Source organism: Empidonax traillii, unplaced genomic scaffold, assembly GCF_003031625.1.
Source record: "Empidonax traillii isolate 1590-97213 ecotype Southwest subspecies unplaced genomic scaffold, ASM303162v1 scaffold14:size4059594, whole genome shotgun sequence".
In the NCBI taxonomy this organism is placed as follows: Eukaryota; Metazoa; Chordata; class Aves; order Passeriformes; family Tyrannidae; genus Empidonax; species Empidonax traillii.
In genome coordinates, this window is record NW_020955207.1 from 166,386 (window position 1) to 193,291 (window position 26,906).

The following is a 26,906-nucleotide window of genomic DNA, read 5'->3' on the forward strand; positions in this document are numbered from 1 at the left end:
AACGTGCTGTTTTCTTTAAGGTTGTGTTGGCATAGTTCGTTGTTTTTACTGCGGGCTTGGAGATTTTAAGCTCCTTGCTTTCTGGTAACTCGCTTCACTGTGCTTCATGCTGAGGCTCTGAGGGAATTTCTAGTAAGCAGTTCCTCAGTTTTGGGGCTTCCCAGCAGCCTGTGTTTAGATAACAGGTTTTAGATGCAGGCTTCATCTGTGTTTTTCTTATCTTGGGATTTATTCTTATAAATATATTTTTTGTCAGATACATGAGAAAACTTGGGCATTATGCTCCTACTGAATGAAACAAGAGGTAGAAATGCCTATGGCTGTGTATAATTGTTTTTCCACTAAATGTTGAGAAGATTTGAGGATTGGGTTTAATCTGTTCTGTGACTATTAGAATCTTCTGATAAGCTAGATCAAAAGTCTGCTTTATAATTGCTAATCGCTGTGAAAAATAGATGTATACATATTTACATTTGCTGTTGAGAGCTTTAACTTGCAGGAGACAGATGTGTATCTCAAATGCATTTGCTTTTCTCTGTGTTAATGTGTTGTTTTGTTGTTTTGTTTTTTTTTTTTTTAACATTCAAAACTTTTCCAGGATTTTGGAAGCTGCAAGATGTTCACATCTTACAGATGCTGGCTTTACCCTTCTAGCACGGGTAAGGGTCATTTCAGAAGGTTAGAGCTTGCCTTGTTTTCACTGCTGCTGAGCAGCTGTGAATCGATGTACTCCTGCTGGGAAGGAATGGGAGAAGAGGAAAGCTATAGCAGAAAGAACCCAGTAGAAGAGGGAACTAAAAAGTTACTTTATTTCTGGATTCTACTAAGATCTGCAGCTTGATCTAATTTGCCATCTGTCATTGCATTTTACACTTTTTTCCCTCTATTTTTTTGATTTGTTTCAATTGAATTTATTATCCTGATTGAAATTCTAAACTTGTGTTACGTATTCTAGCCAAATTTCCCCTATAAAGATGGCACATACCCCTGTGATATTTACATCCAAAAAATCAGCATATAATAGATTATTCTGAGCATACCCTGGAGCTACAGAATATTTACATTATACATTATAAACTACAAGGACTTTTGCCCTGATTCATGCTGTAAATATATGAAGTAGGCATATTGGTTTTATCAAACACTTCAAGTTAGACTTGCTTGCTTGCTGGTTTAGGAAATCTGAACATAAAAATAATACTATGTAAGTGGGATTCATTTATGCTGCTGATATTTAGCGTGAATGGAAGGGGAGTTTTTTAGCCTTAGTGCTTAAACTGAGTGGTTTCTAATCATTCAGCACTGCAGTCTCAGGCTTTTAGGAGTCACCTCAAGCCTGCTTTTGGGGGCTGCAAATTAAACCATTTTTTTCTATTCCTGAAAAAAACCAGGTTGGGAATTGAGCTGTTGCACCACGTGATCTGCTGCAAGGTCACCAGGCTACATCATTTTCTTGAAATTAGTCATGATCAGAGGTTGAAAGCACTTCTGAAAGCTTGCCCGGGATCTCTCAGACTGCTGGGAAAATTGCTTGTGTAGATGTGATGTGCAGCTTTCTCCCAGCCTTAAAGTAGTAACCTATTTTAATATTTTCAGCATTCATTGGCAAAACAAATTGGTTTTAAGGCTTCTTTCTAAATGTATGATGGTGAAGAGAGATGTTCCCTGGGCTTAAGTGTGTTTCAGATGAGTTTGGTGCAGGCTGATGTATGCAGAAGTTGGATTAATCTGTGTGCAGATAAGTTTGCTTTAGTGCACAGGCTACAAATTCCACGGGTTTGGAGTGAAGGGGGAAGGCTTAAACATTAGAGGGCAAGAGGAAGACAGTTCACTAAGTCAGATGAAGGCTGAAATGTTGATGTTTGAGAGAGAGGTGGTGTATTGCTTGTTAATTAATTAATTAAATAATTTATTTAAACAAATTTTTTTTTCCTCCTTTGGAGGTGATCAAATACTTGAAGGGATTTAGCTCACAATTTCCTCTTGGAAGTGGTGCTATCCCATATTACTATCCCTGTGGATAACTCTATGTCTATGATGTTTTATTTCATCTCTTGTTTTTCTGTTTGTGTTTTGTTTATTGTAGAATTGCCATGAGCTGGAGAAGATGGACTTGGAAGAGTGTGTTTTGGTGAGATTTAATATGAGAAGGAATATTGAACATCCATTGTAAGGATGCAGTACAATAGCACTTTAAAGTTAGATGTGCTTTAATTTTTCTTATTAGTGCTGTTTATGGTAGGAAATAAAAATAATTATTGGGAAATTCTACAGAGGGAAATACCTGGAGAGTAACAGGTGATGGGGTGTTGGGTTTTCCAGAAACAACAGAGTTTTCATCTGGTAGACAGAGACATTTTATCTGAGGGTAGACTCTCCTGCTGTCTGTTGCTGATGGCTGTTTGGTTTCTTTTATTTCTAGATAACTGACAGCACATTGATACAACTTTCCATACATTGCCCTAAGCTGCAAGCCTTGGTAAGTGTGACTCTTTTCTGTGACCTTTGACACATCTTCCCCCCCCAAACCACACACACAGACAGCTCCTGCAACACAAACCCAGGCTGTCCCCTCTGTATCCTGAAAACATTCCTGACGTACAGTGATACTCTGCAAAACATATGCAAGTTTCGTAAGTATTCTAAGAGCAGCACATTACTCCTGAAATATTGACATGCGTTGTGGGGTTATAAAAAATGTTACCAGGTGAGCAATAACCAGAAAGCTTATGTTTTATGGTTAGCACCCTTCATATTTGACTACTTACACACTTGATTCAGCTTACAGTACTTAGATCCTTTATAGACACTTCCAAGTGTTCAGTAATGATTTTCTTAGGGAATATGACACTTCACATCAAATACTGAATAAACAAAACCACCCAGAGAAGATAATGTAATCACTCTGTAGATCAGCTTTGCATGCAAGCATTTTTTCCCCAAGGACTCCATTTGCATAACAAATTCTGGAAGTTTTTTTTGAACTTGACTTTTGAACATAATTGGAGAGGATTGAGATGCCTTCAGTGGGGTTCTCTGCTCACTGTATTTCAAAGAACTGTTTTCTAGGGAGGGGTGGCTTAGACCTTTCAGATCATCAAAACCAATTTGAGGCAACATAAATTTCTGTTCTTTAGTCAAGGTACTCCAGAGTTACCAGATTGCCCTTACAGTAGGAGCTCCTGTATTTAGGGCCACTTGTCCCATGAGCGTAGATTTGTTATGTATTACTGAGATCTACATGAGAGAACAAGTATCTGTATAATCTGTTCTTAGATGGGATTAAAGGAAGGTTTGCTGCTTCCTTAATTAAATTGTGTTATGATTAGTGTTACTCACTCAGGGTTACTAAGGTAGCAACACGAGGAAAAATGTCTTTTAAAAAGGAACTTGTTCCTTATTTTTTATTATTGTTGTTGTTCTTTATTTTTGCTTAATAATTGTCTGGCCTCATTTCTGAGCCATAATTCTTGATGTTAAACCAAGTGAGTTGTCAGAAGATGTGGGCCATTCGTATGGGACATGTTTTTGTACTGTAATCCCAGTTGTAACCAGTTTTTGCAAGAAATCTTTGGTACCGGTTCTGCCAGTGCTTCACCAGGGATGCCATAAAACCTCAAAGTTTCCAAGTACTTTTTTCTGAACCTGCTCCTGTTTGCTGGCCTCCGTGTGTTAGCCCACAGGCAGGGAAGTGTGGCCTTGGTAAAATATCATACCTTTTCTAAGGGAACCAGAAAACCTAAGTGTCTTTGTTGATCTGTGTATCCTGTGGGTAGGAAGGATATATGCTCAGATTGTCCACAAACAGCAATGACTGAGAATTGCTGGGAAAGAAAATGCAAGGCTAGCAGGTGACAAATACACTACACAAACTCATCTTGATGCTTCAAATGTGAAATCACATACTGATGATGGTCCTATAAACCCTTATGTAGTTGTGCTTTAGCATATATTTAGGTGTATTTGCACTGAATACTTTGGAGTTGCAGAGATCAACTTTGAATTTGTTTTTTGATGTTTGGAGACTCAGCAGATGGTGGAAACAGTCAAAAGAACTGTTAGACCAATTGTAGCCAACTACTAATCTTCATCAGTATCAGAGTATGCAAAATCATTTCTAGTGAAAGTGTTAAATAATTGTACATTGAAATTATTAGAGAATCTGTGAAATACTTGTGATATTCCTGGAGATGAGAAGACAGTTGAATTCTTCATTTAAGTTGACCACACTGTCTCTTACTCTCTCAGCATGTTATGCTGTATTTGATTTATACACAGCACTCGGTATGTATAAACAAACAAACAAACAAAATTTGACCATATCTTTTTGTTCTTAAGATTTCAAGCAACTGTCTTTGTAAAATTCCACATCATTAACATTTCCTAGCAGGCTTATGAAGTCGGAAAAATCACCTAGTTTAATATGAAGTTTGTATCATTTGGCGTATTTGTTTTACAAAGTTCTACGCACTCGGCCGTACATCCTGTATTGTCCTTTCAGTACCAAATACCGTGTCTCAGGAAAGCTGATTTTATAAGCTGCTTACTTATTCCTGGGACGGAATACTCTTAATTAGCCAGTCAACAGCTCCACAGAACCTCCTGTCCTTCCCCGAAGCAGCAGATCTGTTCCTGACGTTGTTTAACCCTGCGGCTGCTGATTGTTCCCAGGCTGTGAGCCAAACCAAGCACTCAGGGCACGTACACAGAGAAAGCAGGTACAGGAGAGGGTATGGTTGGGAGCGCTCAGGCTTCCCTGGCAGGATGAAATAGAGGATAGATGTGTTGTAACGAGGGTCAGGAAAGCTTTCGTGTTAAGAGTCGGATGATTTGCAGGAGGTACTTTTGAGCACTGCTGTTTGCTTGCTCTGAGTTGAAAAGCGCTTTCAGATTGCTGCAAGTGTTTCTTCAGCAGCTGCTGTTTGAAGAAAACAACTTGGGGCAAGGAAACGCTACTTCAGAACCAGAGACCATTAGACTTAGATACAAGTACGGGCAGAACACAGGGCTGAGCATAAAGAAAGGCACTAGCTCAGAGCCCAGGGCAAGAGTAGAGTTCACAGATCCTGAATGTTTCTACTGGGGAAGACTTGAGAGCATTCATTTCACTGGTGACAAAGAGTGTTTTTTTTAAGCCTCCTCTGAGAAATGTCTGTTTCCTGCTGTTGTCATCATCCGTGCTTCTCCAAAAGTCATGAATTCCCTAAAGGAACAAGGAAAATGAAAATGCTTTACGCTGCCTGAGATGCAGCAACGTTTTCCATGTTCTTGAAATTCAAGGGATTAAAAAAAACCACTCAAGAGGAGCAGATTTTTTTGGTTTATTATGCTGACTTGCAGAAAAGACTGGTCCTGCAGCACTACAAGATGTTTATTGCTCCTTGTATGTACAGCCTGAGGTGCTAAGTGCTCACAGCTTGTTTTTTTTAAATCATTATTTGGCAAATCAGTCCAGTCTGATTGTTCTTATCCCTATGCCGACTTGCACAGGCTTGGTCCTGGTGGTAGCTGTGAAACAGTAACTCTTGGGTAGATCCTCCTCTATTCCTGTATATTCTTGATCATCCTTTAGAGTTGTCTCTGGTTTCTGGCACAGTTTGTGTGGGACAATTGGAACGGAATTCCCATGTTCACAGAGAGTAAAGGGGCCTGAGGAATTTTGCCAGTGACGTGTTTTGGGACTCAACTTGTTTTGAAACAAAGTAAAAGTCAAGTACAGCCATTTTGTTAAGTAAAGCAGTTTCTTGTTTTTTACTCTTCTGGATTTCAGCTGTGTACTACTTGTAACTGTTTAACCACTGGAACAGAGGAGATTCAAGAGGACTTCTGATGTCCAGAGGCTGGATTAATTCAGGATTGAGTGATGTTAATTGTTTGCCTCTCTGTTTCAGAGCTTATCTCACTGTGAACTGATCACTGATGATGGGATTCTTCACCTGAGCAACAGTACGTGTGGTCACGAGAGGCTGCAGGTACTGGAGCTTGACAACTGTCTTCTCATCACTGATGTGACTCTGGAACACCTGGAGAACTGCCACAACTTGGAGAGAATTGAGCTGTACGACTGTCAGCAAGTCACGCGAGCTGGAATCAAACGAATCAGAGTATGTGTTTACTGACATGTTCCCATGGGAATGCCAGAGCTGTCGATGCTGCTTGAGATTGTATGAGTTCTACAGGCATCCCGAGCGAGGAAGGCTGGGCACAGTCTGACTATCATTCCATTAGGTCCCCACCTCTAGGGACTGTACTTAACTTTCCTGTATGAGCAGCAGTAATTGTCAGTTTCTGAGCCATGACACTTTTGCTGCTGGAATGAAGGTTATCTTCTGCTTTCCGTATTTTTTTTAAATAGAGGCCTCTCTGGTTTTAGGATGGTGTAGTGGTATTCTTTAACTCTTCTAAAATATACATTAATACACAGAGCCAACAGTAACACATCTGCATGGGTATTTCCGGGGATGGATTGTGGGGCCCTTAGGCCCTGGAATCCAGCCCCAAACCTTTTCTCTGTGTACCTTGCCCATTAGGTCAGGGACTGCTTACCTTGTGGGGGCAGCATTTTAGCCTTGCTGTTAAACTCGTCTGCAACTTCATATCACAAATTTGTGTCCAAACAGTTTTGCAATTGGAAAACTCATTCCCACTAGTGACTCAAATTGAGCACAGATGCCCAATCCTATTTCACACCATTTTCAAGGATGAAAACAGCAGGAGAACTATGGGAAACAAGGTACAGACAAGTCCTCTTTAAGTAGCCAGGAATCCTCCCCTCTCTCCCCTGCAGGAAAACATGTGCCTCTCCTGATGGAGAGCTGCCTGGGCTGATCAGTGCTTTGTTGGGAAACCAATGGTCGCCCTGTGCAAATTGACTGCCCAGACGTCAGTGAGCCTTAGCTGGATGGGACATGAGGAATTACAAGACAGGAGGAGACTGCTTGGCTAATCCACCTTCATGAGACAGAGTACTTGTTGGCAGCAGTTGAAGTGCACTGCTGCTCGCCACTTTTCTTTTTAGTTATGTTTCTTTCTCTGCCATTATAATGCAGACTTTTCACCCGCAGGCTCATCTACCTCACGTGAAAGTTCATGCTTACTTTGCTCCAGTAACTCCCCCTCCCTCGGTCGGAGGGAGCGGACAGCGCCTCTGCAGATGCTGTATTATTCTTTGACAGTAAGTGCAACCACACGGAAAATACTGTTGTTGAAGAAAGGGACTGCAAGTCAGCGGAAGGAGGTGGTTTCCTGACAGTCCTAATGGTGGTGTTTGGTCATCCAGTTTTGTGACAAGAAAAGCGTTTTGTTTTGTTTCTTTTTCCAGGTAAAAAATCTTAACGTAATGTGCAGCTGTGGATTAAGTCGGTGATGCTTTGGTTTGTATTAGTAACTCCTTCCTTCTGTTGGCATGAGAACTGCAGTACCGTGTAAAACGTGTGGGCATTGCAGCATAGCAGCCACTTGGTGAAAGGTCACTAAACTTGGAAGTTAATTTGCATTTGTAAGCGCTACTCCATGTGAAGTTCTAAGCTAACGTGGGGCTGGAGTCAGTCACACCAAGGAACTGAACCTGCTGTTCTGTTAACATACACGACAGATTAAGTATCAGGTGTGTAAGGACAAATCAGCTTTAGCAGATGTTGACCAAAAAAAATTGCAAAGTAATCATAAGCTCTTACAGTGAAACAGCAGCTTGTTCTTCTTCATGATTCAGCTTCATATTTAAATACATAACAGGACATAATAGGTAATGTCGAAAGGTAAGACAGTACCTCAAGATAACTATATAAATAGAAGTACTTCCCAAGTTTTTGGACTTGGTTCAGTTGAACTATGCTCGTACAAAGCTTGCCCATCACCAAACGCACGTTTATACCCGATGCCATCGGCCTTTAACAGGGGTAAGAAATCCACTGTGGTAGAGCTCGTGCACTCTACTGTAATGGCTGCCACAACCATCCATGGTGCTGACTGTAACGCCATTCCTGTGTGTCCTCAGTTACCTCTGCGGGTTGTAGGGAAAGGATGCGGTGGTTCTAGGAAGAGGGGTGTATTATCCACGCTGTTCTACAGGTGAAGAATGGAAACCAGGTTCAGCTACAGGAAATACAACGGAGCAAGGAATCCAAGCTGTTTGTCCCATCCGTTTTAGGGACAAGCACAGGACAAATCACTCTGTAGGCAGGAATTGAACCAAACCAAACCTGTGGTTTTTAGATGTAGGAAGCCCAACTGTTTGTGGTTGGGGTAAGAAGCTGTCAACTTCTGAATGATAATAATGATGAAATCTATGTATTAACTCTTAAGGCCATGCTTTCATCCTTAGTTTTTCAGTGCTAGAGGATTAGATAAATTTTTTTATATTAAGCAACCTAATTATCTGAGAAATCTACTTGACAGTTCAGAAAGCTTATTTTGTGTAAGTCTGATTGTGTGTGTGTACATTTTAAGAGTTCAGGGCCTGTGTTTACTGAAAATTAAAATGCAGTGGGAAAAGCTACTACTGGATAGCAATGCATTTCCCCCTCCCCCTGCCAAATTTTAAGCTACTTCTAAAAAGGAGTGTGAACATGAGACTTCTATGGATAGCAACAGGCAGGATGCATTCATGATTCACAGAGGATGGGGGCAGTAAATTAAGACCTCAGCGCTGGGGTTAAATTACAGCTTAGAGTACAGTACATGGATTTCTTTACTACTCCAAAGTGAGCCAATCTGGGCTTCTTTTGCACAGTAGTGGAGTGCTGTTACAATCGTACCTAGAGTTCCATGAAGACACTGCTATTGTAATAGGAGTTTTAAGCAGATTTTATTTTCAACTGTACCAGGAAAGTCATTGGTACCAATATGTCAAGATGTGTTGCCTTTTGTTGGCTCATTTTTTTCTAAGAACATAATGAACCTTGTAAGTCCATTGCATTAAAGATGTACAAAAACAAATGGAACCTACTCTGATATAGGACACTTAAATAAACAATCAGCTGATGTCAAACTTGAATTTGTTGCAATTATTTCAAATCTACCCAATATTTGCTACTGAAAGCAGATCTGTGTGACTGTGCTGGGTGCAGGATACACTACAAAGCTCCTTTACTTCCCTTTCTTGCCTTCACAAACCATTAGTGCCAGGGCAGGTCTTGCAATTAATCTGAGTCTTAACAATGGAAATGTGTGTGAGGGGGAAAAAAAGTAAAAAGAAAAGCACATTTACAAAATTATTGAAAAACATTTATTATACTTAAATTGAAATGTGTACATCTTATTAAAAAACAAAAGCAATTTGCTGGTGCCATAATTTAATTCCAATTTCGAGTGAGCTGGACAAACTACTGTACAACTTTCAAGATTTTTTAAAATTAGATATTTGGATACTTTCCAATCAAGGATTTTTCCACTTTTATAAAACATTTGGATTTGAACGTGGTGTGAACTAAAAAGACACAAGTGTCAGTTCAAGAAAATACTAGGACCAAACAATACCCAAAGATGAACAATTTGTAGTCAGAAATGTTTAAGTAAGTACATAAAACTTTACTTTCAGTGCAGGAAAAAAAAAAAAAAAAAAAAAAAGGAAAAAACCCTCTAGGTTTGATGAATTTAAGTTTCAAAATGCTACAGCTTTCAGAAGCTTTTCTGCTAAGCACTTGAGCCAGTTATGAAAGGGGAAATGGAAAAAATCAAAGTTGCTTTTTTACATGCTGTAGTAGTTGCTTACGTGGAACACTGCAGCATAAAAAGCAAAACTATTCCCAAGCTTTTAGCCGGAGATAAAGGTGGAACTTTCCAAAAGCACGAAATGACAGCTCTGAAACCGTCACCCAATACGTTCGGAAATATTCCCCTTTAAGTACCTAACCAGCTGAAACTTAATGTTACCCTAGGAAATGCTGTGCCATGACTTTACAAGAAATATTCAAAATACCGAAAAAGCACATTGCCTGTTTCAGAGAGAAGTGAGTATTTGGTCGTACGGAAGAGGCACTGTAACAGGTGTACAGTATGGACTGGAGGGCGGAGAAAGGTCAACAGAAAAGAAGATGTTTGTCCGTAATAGCAACTCCAGCAGGACATTCACTGCTGGGAAGGAGACTTACAGGGTGTGTGTTTAGTGTTTCTTAAGCAATTTATTCGATGTTGCTGAAAAGCTACGACAGCCCCGTGGTGCCAGTGGGTCATCTTCCCTCATCAGCATAATTCCACTAAGTCAGAAACCCCCACCTCTCACTGCTGTGTTTTTAAAACCCACAATTTTACAAGCAAAGAGTTAAATTGCAGCAGTGCTCCGCAGAGAACCTACGAAACTAAACATAAAGGATGCATAGGCAATTCTTCTCCATTAAACTCATTAAAGCAAAACACAATTACTTGGTACCCCATAGGATTTATATTAATCCCTCCAATAAGGTACTATTGATAATGCAGTTTGCTGCATGCATATATTGCATCTGTCTAGGGCTTCTTAAAAGCCCTTTTCTGGCATTTACACTTCTTACATACACTCTTATACACAATTTACACGGGAAGCTGTTTTGACAGCTTTACTCTCAAAGACCTGACAACCTGATCACTATCACCTTAACTACTCGTCTCCACACAGATTAGCATGTGCTCTGCTAACATCAAAAAATAAAACCAGCGTAAGGTACAAGCACGTAATAGACAAACTGGCACAGAAAGGTAAATGCCCCAAAATAAGTTTACATTCATCTCCAACTGGATACAGATAATAGAAAAGCAACACTGCTCTGCTTCTATGAACTGTATCTACTGGCCATAATTTGCCTTATTTCAGTAAAGGGCAAGCACCTTTGCTTACATTGTCTTCCATGCCTGTACGTAAGCTGTCATGGCATTAAACCTCTCATGAGGACACTTAGCTATGGCAGTGATAAGAAAGTTCACCTATCAAACAGCTCATTAGAAAGGTCATTTTGTGTTTTCAATATGAAACATCTTATACAGTGAAGTTAGATCCTAAGGTTTTGGATGATCTTCATAATCTTTAGGCAGGACTTCATTCTGCGTTGGAGTATCAGTGTAGCAATTGTGTGACGTCACTTCAGAATTATATGGAAGCCTTCACCATTTTCAGCTGAAAAAAAGAATAAAGTGTCAATCTTTCTGAAAAAGAATTGTAAAAATATGGCCCAGTGCACCAAACCACCAAATGTATGGACTTGGTTTTAAAAGTACAGCTCGTCCACAGCAAAAACATAGCTTTTAAAAGTGTTCTGCTTGTGCTACACAGAGATGTGATGATTAATGGTTTGTAATTGGATCTTCAAAGTCGGGACAGTTTCTGTAGGTAAAGTCTGCACAGAGTCAAACTTGTCCACTGGTTACAGCCATTTGCTGGCACCTTTCACCAGAAACAAACTGGACTCCTCGGGAAGTGTGGGGTTCTGCACCACGGAAGATGATTCTTGACTAGCAAGGAAAGAACAGAACATTGCACTCTGTTCCGCTGACTCTCATGACTCAGCTAACACTCAGCTTCTGAATTTCAGAGGTACTACTGCCGGGATTTTAAATTATTTTGAAACATCACTGTTCTCAACAGTTATCAGCAGTAAGCACTGTCCAGTGATTGCTGACTGAGTTTTGTATGAGGTTTGGTACCAAAAGCTGCACTGGTGCTGAACTGAAAACCTTGGAGAAATGGCTGAGATGCTACACAGGCTGAAAACTCTGACCAGGAGAGGAAGCACTCGGGTATTTTCTACCACTATGTGTACAGATTTTTCTTTTCTTTTTTTTTTTTTTTTTGCTCTAAAGAAAGCTCCTTGGTGGAATAAACAATTAAATTTTAGAATGTCAGAAAAGACAACATACCTTTTATTGTGGTGAATAAGAAACAACTCTCATCTTGAAAGTTCTGAACCATCTGCAAAAAAAAAGTTTCAAAACCCTCCTGAATAAGACCGATGCAAAAAAAAAAAAAAACCAAATCAGGTACTAAACACAGCCTTTTATAAGCAATTGCATATTTTTTGTTTTCTTGAAGTGACACAAATACCAAATTAAAATCCACTGCTTGTTACTCATGTAACCATTGGGAGCCCATTACTGCTGGCTGTGGTTCTGGAATTGCAAGTCTGTGTAGCAGACACCTGAATAAGCCAAGTTCAGCAATATTTAAATGCTCCCTGCCTTTGGGCATGATCAAAATAAATACATAGTAAGTAATTAATGCAGCATCTATATACATGAACTATATAGATCTATACAGACCAGTTGCCTCTCTCATCATAGTCTCAATTTAGTCAGATAGAGAAAGAGTGTCATTGAAAGAATCCTTCTGCTTGTTTCCATGTAAAGGAAAACATACTCTAAAATGTCAGAAAATATTAGGTTGCATTATCAAACAGAAAAAAAACAGTAATAAATAAGCAAGCACAAGAAAATCCTCCACTCTAATTCATAAATAAAATGCCAAGAAAATAAAAGTTCCATTACCTGATCACTAACAAGAATGTGGATGCCTGTGGGACCCTGTCTGTAAACCTGGTTGATCTGATGCAAAGGAATATTAAATGCCAAAGCAAGCTTGCGTGTGACTTCTGAGGCTGCCATCTCCTCTAAGTAGATTGCATGATAAACTACAAGAAAAAAAAAGCATTTACATAAGCATGGTACTAATGGATAACAAGTAACTATATGAAAAAAAGATCTGAATCTCTTTGCACACCAGGCTTTTAAAGGTTTTAAACACTAAAAACATGTAGTTTATTCTCATCCTGTTCTCACCAAGAAGCATGAACTAACTGCTCTGACTTTTCTTTCAAGGAAAAGTCATAAGCACAACTCTCTGACAAGGGTGAGGCTTCTGTTTGCTCAGAGACTGAAGGCAACTTCTGCTTTTTTTCCTGTATCCTGCATAAAAAGGCACAGTCACGTCAGACAGACTTAACTGGATCTTTAGAAGTCACCTAAAGATGGCTTTGGAAGTAGTTTTGGGCAGTCTCAAAAGAATCAGGTAATATGTCTATGCTGTTGCTTTAAACAGGGATATAGATTTTGGGGTTTTGGTAAGGAAAGCCTTTTGCAACTGTCTGAGTAAACTTCCTACAGATCACCTCAGAGCTGAAGGGTGGCAGGGGAAAATACAGCACAGTAAACAAACAGAACAGTAAGACAAAGCAGCTGTTCAGTTTGGTGCTGTATTTACAGTTCTGTAGCTTTATTAAATAGCGTTTGAAACCCTGGGCAACTCCGTGTTTGCACATTCTGCTGCCCCAGACCAAAGACTGAAGTTATCCGGGGGAAAATATGTTTTTGACAGCAGGAATATTCTATTTACAGATCCTCCTCCACCCCAATTCCTGCATGGAAAATACACAAACACCATTGCAGCAGCAGCCTGCACAAGTTTCAGCTGGGAAAGAGAGGTCTCTTCTCTCAAAGCCATGAGCAAGAAAATTATTTCAAAGAGCACTATTCTTTTAAGATTGACATGAATTTACAAACAATGTAAGTTCCCATCTGTGTTGAAACAACAGCTATGTTTCAGAAAAATAATACTAAAATCAGGAGCCCATACACTGCTTGGCTGTTTTGACTTGTCCAGGCTCTACAGTTTTGGACCAGCTGCACAGAAAGTGACAGCAAACTCCCGACAGAAAATGGGAAAGAATTCAACTGTTTTATTTGCACCTAGCTTTTACATTTATATGGTAGATAGGCACAGCTAATTTGAGAGCTCCTTCAGTAATTACCATGTAACTAGTTAGTTCTATCAATGGACTGAAAAAACCCCAATCATTTAACCTTGAGAGGTTTTAGGTTCTGTTCATCCCGTGCAGCGTTAAAGCAGCACCACTGCTGTGACTACAACTTCCTGTGGTTTCTCTGTACACCAGAAACAGAAACTCAGCCTCTCCACTATTTTTTCCTTCCCGTCTATCTTGTTTTAGACTTCTAAGACAGGGAGTGGTGTGCAGGGAGGCCGCTGTGCGCCGTACCGTATATTGCACCGTTGCTGCTCTCACCATTGCCTGCATCTTGTCTTTCCAGTTGTATGCTCCGTAGTGGTTCCTGACACACGTAGATTGTTAAACGGGGCCTAACAGACCTGCAGTCCAAGGAAATCACATGTCAGAGAGAAGGCTACGTGCCCTGGAAACCCAGAAACTGATAGATTTGTTAGGCTAACAGTACACGCGACGTGTTTTCTTTCACTGGCCCCCAGAAATTAAATTAACATAAAGGTAACTGGTCTCTCAGATGCTTCTGCATTTGAACAACATTTCAGTGTTCAGCATCAAGCACCCCTTTCAGACGGAATCAGCCACACCACCTGGGATGCTCTCTCTGTTACCACTCCATGCCTGTAACCTCAGAACGCCTCAGGTTGTTCTAAGCTCCCCTGAACGACAAGTTTTGTGTCTTGGCAACAAATCCACCTGTATCTCTCCTGGCTCTGCCCTGGAGGTGCACACGGGAGGTAATTTTTACATGTCCTGCTGCCAGTTCCTGAGGCAGCTCGCACAGGCATCAAGGTCCATCCTGATACTAACTTCCCAAATCTCCCAATTCTGGAATTCCCTGTCTGTAGGAAATGACAGAACACCACCCAACAACATCACCATCAGCATACTACCTGGATTTCAGTGCATTATACAGCCGAATTCCATCGGCTGGACCACAGATTTGTACCAGATCTTCTCTTGTCAGCTTTAATAAATCAGCACCTGGAGAAATACATGAGGATTTAATGATTATTTTAGCGTATGAATGCTTTTTAAAATAAATTGTATGTTCATTGCAGCCAATAACAACAAAGTTCACCGTGATAAAAATGGAATCCAGCAAACAGGAATAAGTAAAATTCAGATAAGCCTCTAGTGAGTGACAAATAATATCAACCTGTTTTCCAGAGGTGGTTAAGTTACACTTTATAGCATTCACATCTTTGAAAAAGTACGAGTCTGCAAGGCATGCAATTCCTGTAGAGACAGTCGACCCTTCTATACACAAACAATGGTTTTTGCTGGCACCCAGGTTAGTGTGTTTTGAACAAATGCAAAACACAGAGCAAAGATATTCGATGGCTTTTCACTCAGTGAATTATCCCAGGCACTCAACTCATCTCTCATGTCCTCTGTGCACTTCAGTTGTAACAGCGCACTCATGGAATGCTGCTGAAGGCTGGCATAACTAAAGCAGTGTGGACAAATCAGTACATCAGCAACTTGGGGCGAGTCCAGGCTGTGGGATACTTCTATCCAAAATCAGCTTTGGTTTTTGATTTGTTTTTTTTTTAAATGATGCTGAGAATAAGAGATCTGTGAAAACAACTGCTTCCCTGAAGATTTACTTTAGAAAAAGAAGCCTCAGTCAGAGATACTAAGCACATCTAAACACAAAATGGAAGGATTCTTCCATTTGAAGAAGCAGCATAGGTGTCAACAAAGAAATCAACGATCTGAAAAATCAGTCCCTGTAATAGATGAGTGGGAAAACAGGGGGAAAAAAAAATCTTTATTCATGAAAATACTCCACAAACTATCTAGGAATGCACAGGTAAAAGCCAGCAAAAATAATTTATCATGGCCCTTAAATACTGTAATAAAAAAATGCCCACACCTGAAGTAGTATAATAAAAGCAACATACACCACGCCTCTTGCTTCAAAGAAAAATCAGCCAGCTAGTATTTTATTTTTATAACAATAATAATGAAAAAGAAGAAAAGTTTTCCAAGAGTCTTGGTGAGAAATTTGGTACTGAAGTTTACCGAAAAAGCTTCGCAACCATAATACAAGAAGCACAGATCAACAGCTAACCAGTAGCAGAAGAATAAACCTTCCCTTGACCAGGGAAGGAGTCTGGTACAAAGGGAATCCTGACTGAAGCACGAGCTAAGCTGAGAGGCAGAGAGCTGGCATCATTCACCATGTGTCACCACAGAAAACAGAAAATTAATTTTATTCATGGTGTGTAGTGCCATCCCACCCTTTGCACAATTACAATGCAAGACTGTAGAAGCAAACAGCAAAACACAACCCCACACAGTGCACTTATTGCCACATGCTGTGTCCAGAAACACAAGTGGAAACTGCATTGCTATTTAATAAGCAAATCAGTAAATAAATATGTATACCATATTGTTCTTAGAGAATTATTTTCCAACACAGAACTTGCTCATTAACACCAAGAAAGAAAAAAGTAAACTACAGATACCTGAGAAATTTGAAAAAAGCCTTGTATAGGTAGAGAACCTATTCTTGAGCAACCATTGCTGAGTTTCCTGGATTGTGGCTGAAGGATGAAGCTGCTGTAAGAAACAACATTGGATATGATAATCTGGATACCAAAAAACCAAAAACCAACAGACCCCAAGCCATTAAAAGATTTCCCTCAGTTGAACACTTCCTCAGTACCTATTAGTATCAAGTATAAATCAAGTGTTCTAACACAACTATACAAATATAGCCATGATCAGTATCAGGAAGCAAACACTCACATCTCCTGACCCTTGAGAGGTTCCATCTCCTTGATGATTTGGGGAGGAAGAATTGCTACAGGTTAAAAAAACAAAAAGAAAATTATTACTGGAATTTTGTAAACCAAAATACTTAAGCATTGTTGAAAAATAACTTGAAATTCCCAAAACAATAAATATCACAGCTGAAAGACAAATTAAACACCACACAGATTGAAACTTGTTAAACTCAAGAGAAAGATCATCCCACTTTAATATGGAAGTGATCTGGTCCCTATTTTGTATATCCTTTATATACTGGAGGAGCAGCTTTACCAACACTCAAGGGAGGTTATATGGCCACTTCACTGTCTTAAAAGGGTGGCTAAGGAAGAATTAGTAAAAATAAGGCAAAAACCAGTATACAGACCAGACAATACCACTGTAAATAATTTTTGGATCAAATGGAAATTTGGTTATAGTAGTTTAATTCATGACTCAATATAAAGTGTTACTAATGCAATTTTGTTGAAATGCTTGTGAGGACAATTGCTGGGGTTTTTCCTTACAAATTATATTAACTGTGTATGAGGGGAATGAACTGTTCTTAATGAAAAAAGCTAAAAAGTAGTTTCCATAGGCAAGGACTAAATTAGAATAGTTAAAAGGTAAAGTATTTGCTATATGACAAAGGACAAGAAGTTGTTTTTAAAAACATACAGGAAGAAAGAAAAATGGTGATGCAGAAGTAACGACCTTATAATTGAACCAACTGATGCAAGTGTCACACTATAAAATGAATATATAGGTCAAAATTAGCTTTCAACTCCCCATGGAACCAGAACATAGTTGCATTTACTCAGAACACACTTTTGAATAATCTTCATTTTAAAATGCTTTTTACATTTACAGAATGGAAACCTACCTGTCTGGGACACTGTAGGTATTATGCTGAGCAGAGGTAAAAGTTGGAGCAGGAGTAGGACTGTTGTTTACAAATGTTGTAGGAGTATCAGGCCACGGTGAGCACTGAAGATAAAAGAATTAAAACTTCAGTTTCTCTTGACAGTACATTCTTTACTCTGATATATGGTTGTTTCATTTAAAGCCAGGATTTTATCCACAGAGTATTCTGATGTGCAATTCCAAATCAAGATTCCCTCTATCCCACACATTACATGCAGATATTCCAGGTAAAAATCAGTTTCTGTTTTATCTTGTTCTTTCATGAAGACTCCAAGTTATACTGTCTTCTGTTTAAAAAGATTAGGGTATTATTTGTGAAGCTGACAAAAGACCTGTACAGATTATTCAGTTTAAAACAAAACCAACCAACCCCCCAGTCATCTGCTGGGGAAAAAAAAAAAAACTTCTTTCATCCTGCAAGGGATGAAAGGGCTGTTTAAACTGCAGGTGTCACGACATGACAACAGGTGCTCAGTAACAGTAAGGAAAGCTATGAAGCTAGATTATATCTTGTGGATAAAATGAATGTACTTGCCCTGACAGCAATTTTTCAGTAGAAATTCTGTTAAGTTCAAAATTGTTATTACTTTACTGCAGGACTCAAATATGTTTACTTACATGGGCTGATTTCTCTGAACTGCTTGGTAAGCTAGAATTTTTTACACAAATTTAAGTCATCACAAGTATATGATAAACCAGCTGTCCAATTCTATCAGTCTTTTTTGGGTATTTTTTTTAAATCGTGATGATTAAGCCCTTCAAAACAAGGCTACCTTTAGTGCTTCCGATGGTACTGAAAATCCAATATTTTAAAGAAGAACAAAAAACACATTTTGGTATATCTGAAGACGAGATTAAAACAAGCAAGTAGCCCAAGATGAGGTAAGCTAAGACCATGCCTGTTAAAACAACAAAGACTTCTGATATACTTATCGTGCACCACCTAAATACCTCGTAAGGAATTTCCAGAGTTATACAATAGCCTTGTAGGGGGGAAGAGGAGGAGGGAGGAGAAACAAGTATGACCTAACATCAATGCAAACTTATTTCAACAATTTTGTGTTGGAAGACCTTTTTGCCATCCAGGGTAAACAGTAAACAAGTGCACCACCAACCAGCTGCCATTTTCTCTAAGAGACGCAACAACATTTCTGTGCTGGACTCCAGCCTTCACCTGTCAGAGTTAAGATGGCAAGTTCCCCAGCACAGTGCACAGAATTAAAAAAAAAATTAGTCTTGCATGCGAATAGCTTAAAAATTGGGACCATTCTTTATCTGTCTGAGATTTGATTCAAACAAGCATTTTTGCTACGCACTGCATACACAATCTTTGATTATTCAGTCAAAGCCCCCCTTCAGCCTACAAACAGTGCCCCACCCACAAAGCACGCTCCTCTGTGACCTTGTAGGATGACATGTTCCTCCTGTTCTGTATATTCCCATCTGTTGTTTCTCTTCTCAAGTTCACTTTTAATATTAATATCAAAGATGATGTATTACAACACATAGGTAGTTACAAGAGGCCTTCATTCCCCAATTATGTGGTCCAAAGCCATAATTTGAAAATGAAAGCGCAATACAATAACGTTAACTTTGCTCTTCTGAAATAGTTGGAAAGAGCAATTAGTATTCTTTAATTTTCTGTCATTCTTTTCCTATATTTTATTCTAAGATGTGTATGTGGACACTCACATGCAAGCCCTACATCCTTAGCCACCACTCCCTTACAAGATTCTATTCATCATATATTTAAATTCAGAGTCAGCAAAGAATGCACTGGTGCCAGAGAATCTTTTGAGACATTTCCCAAGGTAGGTACTGCACTTAATGTTTCTGTCCTTCAAACCAGCTGAAGTTCTTCACAACAGAACTCTGGGTTCAGATCCAGGAAGAAGCAAATTTTAAGTATTTAGAGAAACAGAATGCCAACCCAAAGCAAGTAGCCTCTCTTCTACCATAAATATATTTTCCTACCTAGGCTCATCTTCCAGCAAAAACATCACTAACTATCCACTGAGACTGAATCAGTTGGTTAAAAAGAAAAGTAGTAAGTGATATACTACTGCAACATGTCTATTGGCTCCATTCTCCTTTCTTCTGTCTTACAGGCTGTGGAGGGAAAACCGAGTATTTGAGCACTGAGATACTTAAATCTGAAAGGTTCAAGCAACAAAAACATCTTCCAGCAATTAACCCGAGCTGAGCTGATTATCCTTTTGGAATCACTCCCATGGCACAACTGCCCTACACTTCACAAACCCACAGGTTCAGAAACAGGGTTAGGCTGGGCATCAAATCCAGTAGCACTAAGAAGGCTGAGCAGACATGCTTTCTAACATCCTGCATGATGATTTTGGATCCTAGTGGGGGTGGGTGGTTACAAGGAGAATGGATCACAGGAAGTGGCAGGGCTTCCCTGAAACAGCCCCTGCCATTGCCACTGGAGGGGACAGAACACTGGAATTCACAGACTCTCCTCTGATCAATCAGGATATTTCTTATATTTCTAAGGTAACACTGAGTTAAGCAAAGGACATTCAGCAAGATAACGATACTAATACTGAAGTCCCTGGCCAGTGAACACAAACCCAGGAGAAAAAACATCATCCTGTCACAAGGAAGCATTCAACTCTGTAAAAAGCCATCCCAGAACAGAAACAAGATTGGAATTATACCTTTACCTATAATACACAAAAGAATACACACACTGGTGAATTTCCAAAGATCAGGTGTTTGAGGTCTCCAGACTAACTGCCCCCCATTACTAGCACACTGGTGTGATACTGCTGACACAGCTGTACTCAGGAAACTATGTCTTATTTCCAAATGTGGATTAAGTCATAGGAAAGAGAAAACTATTTTGGTTTCAAATCTTTAATAGCCTTCTGTATAGGCCACGAATGAAGTTATGAAGTGTTGAGCACTGGTTTTACTGATTTAAAAAGAAAAAAATCAAATCTTTCTAAGAACAACAGAGTGACTTTCCAGATTCAGTATATGTAGCACCTAAACTCAGAATGTTCCTAGTTTCTGAGGAATTGCAAAATCTCAAGTAATTCTAAGCCACCATTCAATGCCCTTTCCCTTCCTACTTTCCAATCTACTGGAATATGCCCAAATTCATGCCCTTTTTTTTTAAACTGAACCTTGACAAAGAACTCTATACTATATTCAAATGCCAAATAAACATGAAAACAAAATATGGTAAGTTTAATTTGTTCTCCAAGTCAGACTTACTCTACTTGAGCACACAAAATCACCTTTAGAGAGCAAAGAGCATCCATTTTCTCAAACAGTTTTTTCAACAAACCTATAATATTTTATATTTTATATTTTATATATATATTTTATATTTATATTTTTTTGCCCCAAATCAACACAGTTGCTGGCAAAAGCAAAACACTTCTGTGCATATAGACTTAGTTGTTACGAGTGCAGAAGAAGTTATTCCTAAAATATGAAGTCACCCATGTTACATATCCTGTATGCTGATACTGCTACACAAAGCATAGATGTTGAAATTGAACAAATACTATGCTCATGTTGCTAAACTAGTTTTGTTCCAGCTCCACTTTCTGATTCATGTGGCCTCTAGAAGATTTTATATTCTAAATTTAAGTCACTTACAAAAAATATTTAACTTCCGCTCCAGTCTTTCACGTCCAAAACTTAACGTACTAATTTATTTCCAGGCCTATACCAGAAGTCTTTATACTTCCATGTGCTCTATAACCATCTCAATCTGCAAAAAAATTACCATTTGACCACGTTTAGTCAAACTGTAGTTTATATATTCTAGCTTGTGACATATACTATACACTAACATAAAAAATCAACCAAGATAGTGCAGACAGAAAAAAGTGTGAGGACCCAACTGCCCCAATCCAAATTTTCCTATTTCTCCAAATTCAAAGCAGAAGAAAGAAAGAATCTGGTGGGGTTTTCTCTCTTCTTCCTTACATAAGCACTGTCTCCTATATATTAGGAGAGAGGAAACATCAAGTGCCTCCTTGGTAAAACGGTTCCATCAACATCCACTTCGAGGTCCAGAAAATAGAGTTGAGTTTGTAGCCCTTTATATTGTCCTAGTTAGAGTGGCTGGGACCAGTTTATCACTATGTGGGTATAACCAAAACTGTGTGTTCTACACCCACTGTCATTTCTGATGGACTGTTAATAATGGATCATTTGCAGCAGCTGCCCAAGGCACACCTGACACCTCAGGATACAAGCTGGGTGTTAAAAAGAAACCCTGTGAGGGGGGGTTTCTTTGTGTTCACATTGATAACTCCCCTCTGGGGAGACATTGACACCTTCACACCCAGCCTGAGGGGTCATCTCTGCTAATGGGCCATCCTGGACTGGCACAGTAGGCAGCTGCAACGACCCAGACCATCAAAGATTCCAAAAATATTCACAGAGTTAAATCACCTATTGTGAAACTCCCTGCCCTGAGGGGAGGTACTGGGCATTCCCACCTGAACCTAAGCATATGTAATCCTGGGGTTTGGGGACTTCTGGTACCAGAACTTCAATAGGACTACAACTGCCACTCTCGACAAGACTGTGATCATTACTGAACAGAACTGTGACCACATCTGAACTAACAGGTTTCCTTTCCTTTTCTTTTGCACCCAGGGGGGCCACGTGGTGCTCAGCATAGGAGCTAATGCACGCATGCTCTGTTCTTGTCCCAGGGTGCTGGGTTATACGTCTGTATTTGTGGGTTAAAACCAGTTTTTCTCTGTATCATTGCATTTATTGTAATATTTTTAGTAAATTGTAACTCTGAGTTGTAATCTCTCTTGAGCTGGGTTCATTTCTCCCACCGGTTTATTTTTAAACCAGCACACGTATCTACAGAGAAAGTTAATGCTCCATAGCCCAAAAAAAGAGTCTTAACAAGAAGTTTAACTATGTATCTGTTTGGAAAATACTGAGATAAACACTGCAGAAACTGCAATAAATGCACTGAATTTTGATACATCAGGTGAATTAAGAGAAGTAATAGAAAAGCATACTAAGATGGCATTCTTATGAACATGAGTGATAAAGATGGGTTATGGTAATTAGAAAAAACCCTTTGGTTCTTAGAAAAGAGCAGAATGGCTGTTCAGAAATGAAGCTTCACTCAATTCCTTGCATTGTGTTATAATCCCATACAAATTAAATTGGAAAGAAAACATCTTAGATTCAATGTTTTCTGAAGGAAACACAGTCAGAAACTGATCTGTCCAAACCTGATTGTGACTCAGCTGGAAGTAATCATTTAGGGGAGGGTAATTAAAAAGAAAGAAAAAAATAGAAATATCTAACAAGTAGAACAGCAGAATCTTAGAGGGACAAAATAGAAAAACCAACACACAAAATGAGATGCAAAAAGCAAGGAATAAAAAAGACAGCCTATATAATAGGTTAGGTGTTAGAGGAAGATAAGAATACACAGCTATAAAAAGGAAGAGAACTATACATTGTATCCATGTAATTTCCGGAATTCAAGGAAAGGTAACAGAGAACTATTTCTGGGCATCTAGGAAGCAGCACTGGCTAAATAACAGCCAGCACTCTTGACTGCATCTAGAAAAACACACTCCCAACCAATACTGTTTTTCTGTAATGGAGCTACAGTTCCTAGGACATCCGAAGCAAAAAGATACATCACACACAATATGTAAAACAGTGTCAGATTTTCATACTTTGATGTATGGAAATAGGCCTTCACTTTTTGTGTCTAAGCCCCTCTTTGACAACTGTACTGCACATACAGAACATCTGACCTACATGTACGAGAGGAGTCTGGCAACAGCCTGATGGCCACATTTGGGAAGACAGGTTTGCAAGGACAGAACTGCTCTAAGTAGAAAGATGTATCATCCCTGTTCATACTTAGAGGGCTGCCAAGTATAAGACTGTCTGGTGACAAGAATGCCTGATGAGTTGGCCTTCAAGATGTAAATCAGATATTCTTTTTCTCGATCAAGCAACCAAGCTTTACGTTCAACTTACACAGCTAAAAACCAGTGACTAGTGAATGTATAGCAATTACCAAGGTATCACTATGATTACAGCAAAAATAGTGTTTCTTGGTACTTTTTACAGGCCTGTCGATTTCTCCTAATTCTAATGATAAAAATCATTGTAATTATGAAAATATCATGTGTTAAATCTGCAAACAATACCAAGTTAGCAAGGCTGAAAGGATTTCATTCTACATGGATAAAATTCCAAATCATCTGAACAAACTGGCCGAGTTATCTCAAGACAACATTTTATTAAGGGCAAATGCAAACCAGGAAAAGTCAACTGCACAATTAAGAGAACTGGAAAGCTGTCATTTAAAATACCCTGTGAGTCATCATCCTTTATGTGCTTTGGGAAAGGCATTAGAAGTCCAATACTTCTAATACCTCAGCTTTTTTTCTGTACAGTTAAGGCAATGCTTCCATTCATAGAAGCTTAGTATTTCAAGAGGCTGTTAAGAAAAGATTAGACAAGTTCCAGGTATCATTCGGTTATAGCACATTCTACTCTGGACAATGAATTTGTTTAAATTTTTTTAAAAATACCTTTCTCTATTATTCTTCCAATAAGCAACAGTCATTTAGTGAAATAACAACAGCAGAAGGGAACGTGGGGTAAAACATAACGCAAAAATCCCTCCAAAGATGCTTTATAAGTGAAAGTGATAAAATCCTGTTTTGCCCTGCTTCTACCTCAGGGCCAGCTGAAACTAATAAAAGAATACAGTGCCAAAAAATCCTTAAAGTGCACCTTAAAAGAAAAAAAACAAAACCAAAACAAGAAAACAAACCAATCCAACCGCCAGGAACAGTAGAAGGTAAACTCAGAGAGCTCAGTACATACAATAGTTTCAGGGTGCACAACATAAAAAAAACCCCCACAAATCCTTCAAGAACCCATCTGACTTAATATTGCTTGTTCCCTGCCACCCAGTTACATGGTTTATAACTAAGAGGCATCTACTGAAGTATTTTATAACCAAAATATAAAACCTTGTACATCACTTTTGCAAACCATAAATACAAACCAAGTTATGTCTGAGGGACAGGAGTCAGACAGCCATGGCCTAAGCACTGGCAGGAAATCACTGTCAGCACAGTGTGCCTCTTCAAAGAACAGACAAATACCTGTATTTCACAGCCACGCTATTAACTGACATTCAAACTTGCTAAATGAAAGATGCAGGATTGTTTCTCTTAAACATCTTAGGTCTTAATGATATTCACTTTAAGGAACAGCATTTAGGAGATCTAAAATGCTAACCCCTGACAGGAAAACCGCAGAGGACATACATCAGGGAGGGCATAGGATAAATGTTTGCTTCCTTTTGGGGTGAACATACAGGGTTAACGTAACACATCAGGAAGATGAACTGACTCTTCTGAGCTGCATTAAACCTGCCTGGAGCACAGTATGTAGATGGCTAAAAGAAAAATCATTAACAACCATCTACAACGCATGGCGCTTTAAAAATACTGATGTACATGGAAACTTCTATTGAATGTAAGTACAAACAGGAACAAACCACTAAATTTCACTGTTCTTACTTCCACTAATAACACACATTTAGGAAAGCAAAAAGCTATTTCATTTAAAGGCACATAAACTGAAAGCTCTCGACTTTTAAGTTTCACAGTCCCTCTGCAACAGTTTAAGTGTTAGATTTAGGAAGGATTCCTTTGCTGAAAACAAACATGGAGTAATTGGAACACATAAAAGTGAATAAAATTACGACACAGCAATCAAAATATTTTTACTTAATATAATGGAAGTTTCTCCTATATCTAACACTGCACAAGGTATCTTGCATAATCAAAAGGTAAGCGGAAGTCCCTTACACTGCCTCGCTTTGCCAGAGAATCACCGTAGTCTGCTGGCAAAGTCCGCTTGCTGGACTTTTTCTGCTCATGTTCAACTGCATCTTCAATTATAGGCTCAAGCCTCATCTGGACAAACACCAAAGATGTGGATCAATTTCTTTTCATTATACAGTGAGGAAAGATCTAAAAGCCTTTTAAAAACTTCTGAAATATTTAGAAAACTGCACAGAACTCACTGATGTTCAAATTAAGAGAAAATGCAAAAACCTACTGAGGCTCTGGCCTGTAACTCAGTCATCTCTGAAAAACAGATTTTGAAGGTCAAATTTGGTAATTAAATTCTAGAGTCCCCCCTCTTTTTTTTTGTTTTTGCTTCTCAGACGGAAAATGTTTAGATCTGTATCAAAAGTCTTGAGGGTTCAGTACAGTCAGTCAATCAGTGTTCAATCTTAGTGTGGTTTAAGACAAGAATCTATTGAGTATCTAAGTGCAAGTTTACCAAACAATAATTTAAAATTTAATGTTGCTGCTCACTGGACGAATTTGTCAAATAAAAACCTTATCTTTACATAGAACTAATTCTTCCCCAACCCTTCCAAGACTGCAGCTAAGTAGCATGCTGTATCTATGTATTTTCTCCTCAGTCAGCAGATGCACTTTTATTTTGTTACCTCTGTAAGAACTGTGGTGTCATATGAAGGCTGATACTTCTCTTTTTCATGTGCAGTTCGCTTTTCCATCTTTTCTCTGTCTGTTTTCTGTTTTCTGTCTGCTCCTTTGGGCTATAAATGAACAGTTACGTGAACAAGAACGCAAGTGGTTAATGGTTTTATAATTTAAATCTGATCTCAGAAGTCAAGCAGCAACATCAAGATGTTCTGCATCTTTATGAGAACTTCTGAGAGACTTAAGGATTGGTTTTCTGCTGTTACCTTAAAAACTTTGATCTGACAACTAGCTGAATGCAGATGATCTGTATATTCTCCATTTTCAGTCTGTTTAAAAGTGTCAACCTGAATTCTAAAAGGAACTCCTTTCTCTCCTCCATGTTTACGAGGGGTAAATTCAGTGCTGATACAATGTACCTGAAAAGACCAAACAAAAACGACCCCTCAGAAGCATTCCAGACATGAACTTTATTACACATTACCAACATCACATACAGTTTCTTGCAATAAATATTAGCAAAGCTATAAAAGGTCACTGACCAGAGGAGTTTCTCATCTCACACACCCTCATGTCAGGGTACTTTCAAATACGCCCAACTCTATAATAATAGTCCGCAGAGCTTTAAATCAGTATGGAATTGCCTCAGGTGCGACATCAATATGAAATCTGGATTTATAAGCTAGAAAAACCCCTAAAAGACATCTAAGGAGAAAATCAGTGCAACAGAAGGAGTTATGATGAATCTCACTGGACAGTGCTCCCCATTTCCTTTTTTGTTTCCTTATGGAATTTTAAGTGAGCCTGCAGAATGAGTGAACCATATTTGCATGACATGCATCAGTTCTATTTTCAGTCTGTTACCACTTCTAAGGAAGTGCATAAACAAAAATATTCAATAGTTTATCTCATACTTCTTCAAGGAGACTACATTTTAGTAATTATGTAACTCCTACTAAAAAAGTATCTTTTATCATACTAGATCAAAGTTAATTTATTGACAATATGGAATTCA

At 38.9% G+C, this 26,906-nt stretch overlaps 2 protein-coding genes across 10 annotated transcripts in view; one reads left to right on the top strand and one right to left on the bottom strand.

Moving 5' to 3' along the window:
- Positions 1-8,995, top strand: part of FBXL2 (F-box and leucine rich repeat protein 2) — a 52,047-nt gene extending 43,052 nt beyond the window's left edge. For all 4 annotated transcript variants that reach the window (XM_027891580.1, XM_027891570.1, XM_027891587.1 and 1 more), the window contains 5 exons: positions 599-659; positions 2,087-2,131; positions 2,423-2,479; positions 5,892-6,104; positions 7,065-8,995. In XM_027891580.1, coding sequence (XP_027747381.1) covers positions 599-659; positions 2,087-2,131; positions 2,423-2,479; positions 5,892-6,104; positions 7,065-7,172 — 484 coding nt within the window. In that variant the 3' untranslated portion in view covers positions 7,173-8,995. The remainder of the gene's footprint in view (positions 1-598; positions 660-2,086; positions 2,132-2,422; positions 2,480-5,891; positions 6,105-7,064) is intronic.
- A 208-nt stretch (positions 8,996-9,203) lies between these two features.
- Positions 9,204-26,906, bottom strand: part of UBP1 (upstream binding protein 1) — a 51,062-nt gene continuing 33,359 nt past the window's right edge. For 2 of the 6 annotated variants that reach the window (XM_027891513.1, XM_027891556.1), the window contains 11 exons: positions 26,158-26,310; positions 25,897-26,007; positions 25,244-25,351; positions 17,344-17,447; positions 16,461-16,515; positions 16,178-16,271; positions 14,597-14,687; positions 13,959-14,068; positions 12,454-12,596; positions 11,830-11,881; positions 9,204-11,089 (listed from right to left, as the gene is read on the bottom strand). In XM_027891513.1, the coding sequence (XP_027747314.1) occupies positions 11,052-11,089; positions 11,830-11,881; positions 12,454-12,596; positions 13,959-14,068; positions 14,597-14,687; positions 16,178-16,271; positions 16,461-16,515; positions 17,344-17,447; positions 25,244-25,351; positions 25,897-26,007; positions 26,158-26,310 (1,059 nt within the window). In that variant the 3' untranslated portion in view covers positions 9,204-11,051. The remainder of the gene's footprint in view (positions 11,090-11,829; positions 11,882-12,453; positions 12,597-13,958; positions 14,069-14,596; positions 14,688-16,177; positions 16,272-16,460; positions 16,516-17,343; positions 17,448-25,243; positions 25,352-25,896; positions 26,008-26,157; positions 26,311-26,906) is intronic. The other 4 variants (XM_027891539.1, XM_027891548.1, XM_027891521.1 and 1 more) reach the window with 3 other exon arrangements.